The sequence below is a fragment of the Trifolium pratense genome, linkage group LG7, assembly GCF_020283565.1.
Source record: "Trifolium pratense cultivar HEN17-A07 linkage group LG7, ARS_RC_1.1, whole genome shotgun sequence".
NCBI classification, from domain to species: Eukaryota; Viridiplantae; Streptophyta; class Magnoliopsida; order Fabales; family Fabaceae; genus Trifolium; species Trifolium pratense.
Window position 1 is genome coordinate 27,823,004 of NC_060065.1, and position 9,573 is coordinate 27,832,576.

The 9,573-nt window shown below is 29.8% G+C and overlaps 1 protein-coding gene across 1 annotated transcript; it reads right to left on the bottom strand.

The window, feature by feature from the left end:
- Nucleotides 1–8,306: 8,306 nt before the first annotated feature.
- Nucleotides 8,307–9,310, bottom strand: LOC123898594. The gene is made up of 2 exons (XM_045949588.1): nt 9,069–9,310; nt 8,307–8,974 (listed from the first exon to the last, which is right to left on the bottom strand). Exons 1-2 carry the CDS (start codon nt 9,208–9,210, stop codon nt 8,520–8,522), a joined length of 597 nt encoding a protein of 198 aa, XP_045805544.1. The 5' UTR covers nt 9,211–9,310; the 3' UTR covers nt 8,307–8,519.
- Between the last annotated feature and the right edge of the window lie 263 nt (nt 9,311–9,573).

Here is a 9,573-nt window from a genome sequence, read left to right on the forward strand (position 1 = left end):
AGGAAAATTTATTTCAGAAAGTAATATTGGTGGTCAGGTTTTCATACCTAGATTTTTTCTGACACCATCTGACGTGAGAATTCCTTTTAAATTTCAACGGAGACAATTTGCTATAATGATTTCTTTTGCGATGACTATTAATAAGAGTCAGAGACAATCTTTAAAGCATGTTGGGATATATCTTCCGTCGCCAATGTTTTCACATGGTCAGTTGTATGTTGCAATTTCAAGAGTTATGATCACAGTCGTTTCGTGATCAAAATAATTCTAAAATAAGTAGTACAAGGTAGTAACCTTGGTCGTTTCGCAAGGACTCACGATCGGTTTAACAATATTAGAATGAATTTAAAGGTTGCAAATTGGGGGTTTTCGATTTGAAAGCAGTAAAGAGATGACGAAATTAATCAATATAAGGGGCAATCAATCCATTGGTTTTAGGGAAATCTTGTTTATCATCTATCCTAGGTTCTCAAAAGATTGTTCGTTAGTTTATGCTTGGCTGATTATAGAACTAATTTAACAAGCGTAATTCAATTCTATAAAGAATCGTTGATTAAGCATCAACGTGTTCAATTAACTATGGGGATGATCAAGCGTCAACAATAACATAGATAAGATCATAACAATAACTCATTCAGCCCTTTTTACAAGCGAAAAAGCATATATCAATTCCCTATTCAAATCAATTCAACAAGCGATAAACGAATTCAAATAGTTTCAATAGCATGAATATATGAATTTGAAACAGAATAATTAAGCATCAATTGAATCAAACTCATACATAAATTAGGAACACGAAAATTGAATTGATATATGATAAGCATAAACATATGAATTGTTATTAAACCGAACCTCAAGAATCAAGAACAAGAATTCCTCACACCAATGGATCGAAAATAAGTTTAGTTCTCCATTCAAGCGGTGGCTGCTAGGGTTTTTTTATTTTCTCGTGAACAGTGAATAATAACCCTAGCTGCCTTTTTTCGGTTTAAATAATACATGGAACGGGCCTTAAAACAATTGGGCCGAAAAATATGAAGTTGTGCTGAAATTAAATTCGTCTGGAACATAAACGCCATTATTTGACACACTTGCGCTCCGAACTGGGTTTTGGCCTCAACATGAAAGTCGTAGCTCTTGATCTCAGCTTTCCAACGCATCTTCCCGCGCCTCAATCCGATATTTGTAACTCCAGTTATAACCTGCGGACCGGAAGGGTGTCAAAGTGCTATTTATTCATAAATTAAGTGCGAAAATAAAATAGAGTTAGAAATAAACTTAAATATAAAAACTCCTTAAAATAGTGAAAATAGTAAATTAAACCATAGGAATACACTAGTACAATAGTAGAAGAATGTGCATTAAAATGCATTGATCAAGTTACTTCTAGAAAAAGATTAAAAATATTGATCATCGATGACGACGGTGAAGACACGACTAAGACTTCGAATGTGGTCTATAAGGAAGTCTTCCGTAATATAACATAATTTTCTTTGTATAAATATTAATCCAAAATTATTGTTGAACTATCGTTTAATGTTACTCAACTTTTTTCATATACCTTACATTATTGGAATTATCATATCTTATTTAATCTTTATATATCTTACCGCTAATCAGACCCGTGCACCGCACGGGTCAATGTTCTAGTATAATTAAAATTATAATAGCAAATCTTACTTCCTTCCCCTCTTCCTCCAAATCCCCCGGTTTAAGGAGAATCAAATATTGTGTTTTAGAGGAATTTTGTTTTCTTCTCCTCCTAAAAATTGAACTAAACACAATTTATTAAAAATATTCTTTCATCTCAACTTTTCTATATCTGCTTCAAAACAAACAAACCAAAAAAGAAAGGTGTGTGCTAGGTTGCCTTTTAAAAGATGTGTGCAATTAGCACACCTTGATGTGGCACTAATGAAAAATAGCCACGTGGAATCCACTATTCATATCGCAATTATAACTTTGTTTTACAGATTTGCCGGTATGTTTCTCATATTTGCATGTTTACCCAATCTGCATTTAATGACATTTTTTTGACTAATTGCATTTAATGACATTTTTTTGACTAATTGCATTTAATGACATGTTGAATGGTACTTGTGGGAAATGCAAATTGCATTTACTTTGAAAAATCAAAAGTCATTGACGGTTGAAGCATGGCATGAAATCAATTTTATGTGGCTCATTCATTTTTTACAAACCGGAGGCTAATCTATTTAATAAGACATGGACAAACAAACCATGGCATGAAATCAATTTCATGTGGCTCATCATTTTTTTTTTAAGTAAATAGGGTGTGGATGAATCAGCGACATATATATATATATATATATATATATATATATATATATATATATATATATATATGGGTCTTGTTAACATGTGCATATAGGGCACATGATAAGATGTCTTAATATAGAAATTTAACATTTAATGATACATGACATTTAATGCTTGAAAAGTTAAAATGCACAAATTCTAAGCCATAATTTCTATTTTTAATACTTTAACATGTGCCATATATGCACATGTTAACATTCTCCTATATATATATATATATATATATATATATATATATATATATATATATATATAGGAGAATGTTAACATTCTCCTATATATATACATTCTCCTATATATATATATATATATATGAGAATGTTAACTTGTGTCCTTAAAGCACATGTTAAAGAAGCAAAAATAGAAATTATTAAATGCTAATTACTGCATATTTTTGAACAAGCATAGTACTACATATTATAAAGAGTTAAATAATTTTTAGTCTTTTTAAATAAATCGGTTTTATTTTTCATCCCACTAACAATTGCTTTTGAGCTTCTAATATTTTTTTTAGAACTTATAATATTACTAGCATAATATACGTGCTTACATGGATGGATTCAAAAATTTTAACAAGTGGGATCGTATTATTTACATGACTGACTCTGACTAGGTCTACAAGAATATTAGAAATGAACTCTTAATAAAAAAAACACAAAATTTAAAAAGTATCTTCCTCTATTAAAAAAGTATCGGGTCGTGGCATTGTTGTGATTTTTTTTTGTACAACGATATTGTCATAAGTAGAAATAATTATTAATGTTACATTATATAATTTAATTTTGATTTACATTTTTCCTATTAAGGTGATCAAAAAAATATTAAATAGAATAAATTATAATAGATCTAACATTGTACATGTAAAATTAGTCATTTTATAAAATTACTCGTCAATGCAAGATTGTTGGTCGTGTATATATGACAAGTCATCGTGATACGATGGAAAAAATTTGTTGCAGATTTTCTTCAATTTAAACCGCTTTCTCATCGCGCCACGCTGGATCTCATCGTAGGTACGATGGATTGCGCTGTTTATTATATTTTTGCCCTTTTTTGCTACTTTTTCCACTTTTCTTGCTTCTTGGCCAAATAACACTTTTCCAGGTATTTGCTTGTTTTTGGGCTTCAATTACTATTAGAACTACCTAAATTACTACTAAAAATATCATATAATTGACTGTCATTATTCGCCAATTTAGAAACTCACCATAGTAAAGCATATCTTTTTTATTGGACATAAGTTAGACACAGGCAGGCGCGCACCTGGCCCGCAAGTAGATTATAGTAAGAATATAGAAATAGAAACGGAAAAAAAAAAACATAAACAATATATTATTAAAAATTACTCCGTAATAATCTATACTATATTCTATATTATATACTATATCTATGTTATATATAAAAAGAATATCAATACATGAGGTTTGGTGTTGACTTTTCATAATACCAACAATATCTTTGATTTTTTTTAGTAGCAACAAAAATCTTTTATTAACAAATTCACCCTAACATAAAACACTTTTTTTTATCGGCAAAAATCTTTTATTAACAAGCTCACCATAACATAAGTCGTGTCTTTTATTTTTATCATAAAAAAAACATAAACAATATATTAGTATTAACTATTAATAATAATAATACAATAAAGTTAATTACGATCAAATTTTCTAAATTATCCGAAATATTCCTAATCAAAATTATTATTTTTTTAATTAAAAAAAATTCTAATTTTTTTTAAAAAAATATACACGGGACCATTATTTAGGACAAATACATAAAAAATTGGATAATTTATCATTGATAATTATTATCAAATTTATTTATTTAATAAGTTTTACAAAAAAAAAGCACAATAGTTCCAGTTATATTTTAACAATATTATATAAAAAAAATAAATAATTTATTCTAAACTAGCGGCCAGACAGGGTGCTCTGCGCTTGTCTGTGTCTATTAGTATGTAAATTTATGTCAAAAAATAAATAAAAAATGGCATTCCTTATGTTATGGTTAATTTGTTAATATAAGATTTTTGCTGCTTAAAAAAAATGATGAGTTTGTTAATAAAAAAAATTTGCTACTTAAAAAAAAACAATAAAGGGTATTGTTTGTATTATGAAAAATTCACACCAAATTTTTTTGTATTATCTTTATATATAGGTAAAGATAAATTTTCTACCATAATATAATGACAAACTTAAATCTATTTTATACCTATATATAAAGAGGATACAAAAATTTTGGTGTGGACTTTTCATAATACCAACAATACCCTTGAAATTTTTTTATCAACAAAAATCTTTTATTAACAAACTCACCATATAACATAAAACATTTTTTTTAGCAGCAAAAATCTTTTATTAACAAACTAACCATAGCATAAAGCTTTTGACATAAGTTTGCATAATAGACAAAGACAGACGCGAAACACGCACTGTCTGGCCGTTAGTATCGAATAAAACTCAATGACTCATGTTCTTATAAGAAAAAAGTCAATCCCATCGCATGCACGGGTCTTTAAACTAGTAAGTACTTTATCTTTTATAACGCGCACATAAAAATCATTTTTCTCATTTTTTATTAATAAACGACTATACTTTTATTTTTTAAAATATATTTTTTATTAAAATTAAACAAACCCCAGATTTTTTATGAATATGTTCATGTTCCTCATCTTCATCTCTTCCTTAAACAAAAACATTTCTAAAATCTCCAAAATAAACCCCAATTCTAAATTAAACACGAATTCAATCAAATTAAACCCCAATTCAAGTTCATCATTTTCAAATTATCACTTAAACCTCAATTCTTCCAAAATCCCCAAAATTTATAAAATTAAAATAAACACATAAACAAATTCTGGAACAGTCACTTTATGCTTCATTCGGTTCTCCTCTTCCTTAACCCCCAACACCTCACGTTCCAATCTTCAACTAAAAGCTTCATTGCACACAATCCTTAATTTATTCAACTATATTTTGCAGTTTTGCCTCTTAAAAGTCACAACAACCAAATTTTGCAATAAATTGAAAAAACCAACAAGACCCAAAAGCTGAATAATTAAAAAGATAAAAACTTGAGAACCAAACAGATCTCAACAAAAGAAGATAGAACATATCTTATAAACCCAGAAAAGACAAGAGTGTGTTTAAGGATAAAGTTAGTGTTTTTTTAACGTTGGTAGAGGATAGGAACCAAGAAGAGAATAGGAACCGAAAAAGAAAAAACAATGGAGTACTATTCTTTCTCATTGGAATGATCAAGTATCATTAATGCAATGGGGTCAATTGTGAAAATAAAAAAAGTATCTATTACAATATGTAATTAAAAGTTATAAGTATTAAAGATAAAATGGATTACACCTGTTAACTTTTAATTGGGTACACATTATGGTGTGCAGCTTGCACACCTCTATGTCAAGGTAACCTATACATACCTAGTTATACATCAAAAAAAAAAAATCAATTGTCAAATGGGAACTTACCGAGACAAAAAAACTCTACTATATAAGAAAATAACATACATATGAAATTCCCATGTTACCCCCTGCCTAAGAATGTGAACATCATCCCTTTTAAGGGTATTTTGTGTCATATTTGAAAGTTGATAAATAATTTTAATATTTTTATTTTTTCTGGTGGTTACTTCCATTATACTTGATTTATGGACTTCAACCCAATATTCAATTAAGTTAATTTTTAATTTTAAGTTCAAGTAATACATTTAATTAATTTAATATGAGAATATGGTGGGAGAAAAACTGAAAAACTCCCGTAAAATAATGTTGAGACTAATATATTATGTTGTCTATTTTTTAAAATTATTTTACGGGTTATATATGGGAATCTAATTTTATTGTTTATATATACGGGCCTTATATTTTTACTCATATAATAATAAAGTTCTCGGATTATGTGGTTAATAACGGGACATAATCTTTTGTGTTAATTCTGAGGGACCTATGTTTTTCCTCTTATTAATAAGGTTTCATGTTCTTTAATAATTTATGTAGATATTTATGTTGGAAAATTTAGAAGTAAGAAGTACAAAACAGAAATGAAAACACTGATTAGATATTTATTGTGCCGTGACAAAATCACTGCCTTGAAAGCAAAATTCGGCTAGACCTTGATGCAATCTAGATTGCCGACTGCTCCCCAAGGTTAACACAACGAGCCTATGAACACGTGCACTCGTGGCCTTAGGCTATGGAAATCACAGAACAATTGCCCAGAGTTTAGCAGTAGAATAATTAGAAAAATAAGTGGAATAAAGAGATAGTTTTCTGTGTTTTTTCACAAGACCGTGACAGTCCTTTTTAATTGCAAAACAATGTAAAACCGTTTTTCTTTTTCTGTCAACAACTCCTTAATATTAGCAACACAATTTTAAAAAAATTGACAGTTAGAAAGTTGCTAATAAAAGGACAGATCTGTTAAAAGAAAAACAATCAGAATTGATTAAAATCAATTAAGGAAATTGGTCAATAAAAGAAAAGGAATATTTTTACCGATGTGAGACATCACAATGCAACAATGAAAGACTTCAGTTTGCCATTGTCCAACAATTTATATTCATATATTAATAAGAAAACCTTTATTTATGTGATTTACACCAGACTTATATTTTTAATCATATATTAATAAAATTATTTATGTTCTTTTATTATAATTTTACGGGTTATATACTAGATCATATATTAATATAGGGACCTAATTATTTTGTTGATTTTTACGAGACCTATGTTTTTTTTATTAATATATTAATAAGGTTGCCCATTCTTTCATAATTTCTACATGACATATAGTTATACTCATATATTAATACAAGTTAATCTTTCATAATATTTAATCATATATAAATAAAGTTTTTTATTTTTTTAATAATTTTTTTGGTTATACTAGATCATATATTAATACAGAGACCTAATTATTTTGTTAATTTTTTACGTGACCTATGTTTTTTATAACATATGTGGGACCTATATTTATACTCATATATTAATATGGATACCTATTTTTTGAGTTGTCTATTTTTATTTTATTTTTTTACAAGACCTATCTTTTTACAAGACCTATTTTATTTATTCCGTATTACTAATTTCAGTTTTAATAAAATTCACGTTGTCAATTCGAATTTCGTCGAGCAAGTGGAAGAGAAAAGTAAAGCCAATATTCACTAATTTCTCTTTCATAATTTCTACATGACATATATTTATACTCATATATATTAATACAAGGATCTAATCTTTTGTGTGATTTTTGCTGGGCTATATGTTTTTACTCTTATTAATAAATTTTTCAGTTTTTTATTATTTTTTGTGGGACCTATATTTATACTCATATGTTAATACAATGACCTAATGTTTTGTGTAATTTATGTGGGACATGTTTTTTACTCATATTAATAAGCTTGCACGTTCTTTTATAATATATGCGGAACCTATATTTATACTCATATATTAACATGAAAACCTATTTTTTTATTTTGTCTATTTTTTTTTATAAATTTGCGGGTTATACTCATATTTAATATTTAATACGGTGACCTAATTATTTTGATGATTTTTGTGAGACCTATATTTTCACTAACATATTAATAAGGTTGTGTATTTCCTAATAATTTTTCCGGGATTATATTTATACTCATGTATTGAATACAAGGACATAAGTTTTTGATGATTACAATACCTATGTTTTTACTAATATATTAATAAGGTAGCCTATGGTTTTACTATTTCATGTTATCAAATAAGGAGCGGCAACGCCGCGACTCCCGTGCGGACGCATAGGTGTCCGGCTAGTATATGTATGAATTGAACGAAAACCACGCAACAAACAACCCGAGAGGGATGGAGTCAAACACGGCATGCACAAGACACGTTGCAAAAAATTGTCAATATCAGACGGCGGTTAACGGAACACTAACTAAAAAAAAGAAAAAAAAACTCGGAAGACAAGTAGCCACCATTTCCAACAAAAAAACTTAAGGCTCAGATAAAAAACTTAGAACCTCAACGACATCTCAAAATTTTATAAGAACAAAAATCTGTATTTCACAACCCTCGTCTCGTCGTCACTATTAATTTTTTTTTTGTTCTGGGTCCCTTACTTTGTTGAATTTTTCATTCATATACTAGTATTTTACTTTAATTAAATTAAATATTAATAAAATATGGGTCCTTAATGGCAGTAATTATTGCAACGAGGCCCATAATAAAAGGACCTTGGGCTTCCATAGAACTGGCCCATATTGCAACAAGCTTTCGCCGATCCACCATTCTTGACGCCGAACGAATAACCGAACGGCGCACGCGGCGAGCGACTATGTCGTCCGATGCGATATGCCACCGCGTACGGCAGCGATTCAGCGGAGGTATGAGGCGATCTTGACGGAGAAAGAGTGGCACTGGACGAAGCAGACGACGGATCAGAAGAAAGCAATTTCGGCTGCGAAAGAATGGCTCTGATCTTCAACGGATGAGTTAATCTCAACGAGACACGTTCGTATTCATCGATTATATTGGCTAAATCTTCGTCGTTGGTGATTGAGATCAACATTTCCAAGTCTCCGTTTGGTAATTGAAACCTTAACTTGACAGATGAACCACACAATTCTTCGAGTTTCTCCATCAATTCTGCAATACATCACCGATAATAATCGATAAATACGAAGAACGAAACAGCTGAATAGTGAAATTTTAGAAGAAAAGAAAATTCGGGTAAGCGAACCTGAGAATGAAATTGAACGATCAACGGAGAGAACTCTAGTGTGACCGCCGACGTAACGGAGTTCACCGTCAGTGGAACGAGGAAGGATTTTGCCACCGTAGCTATAGAGGATCTTAATAGCGTTCAAGGGTTTAGATTCCATGACTCGTTTTGGTGACTCAGTGAAAAGAATATTGGAAGATTCTTCAGCGTTGGAAGGAAGGTTATGCAACTTATGTTGGGGCTTGAAAACTCCGGGCTGTGATTTTCGGTGTATTTATAAGCGGAATTCGGAGCCTAAGTTCTAATTAGAGATGGGTATATGGGCCAGCTCGCCCCGTTTAACCCGTCACACATAAACTCGCATATTAAATGGGACGAACAAGTCCGTCGGCAAATATAAAAGAGTTATAATATTAAACTCGAGTCCGGTCTGCATAAGCTCGCGGGTTAACGGTTAACTCGTGGACTATTACAAAAATAAAAAATAAAAAAAACCACTTTTTTCAAAAAATAAATTAAATTA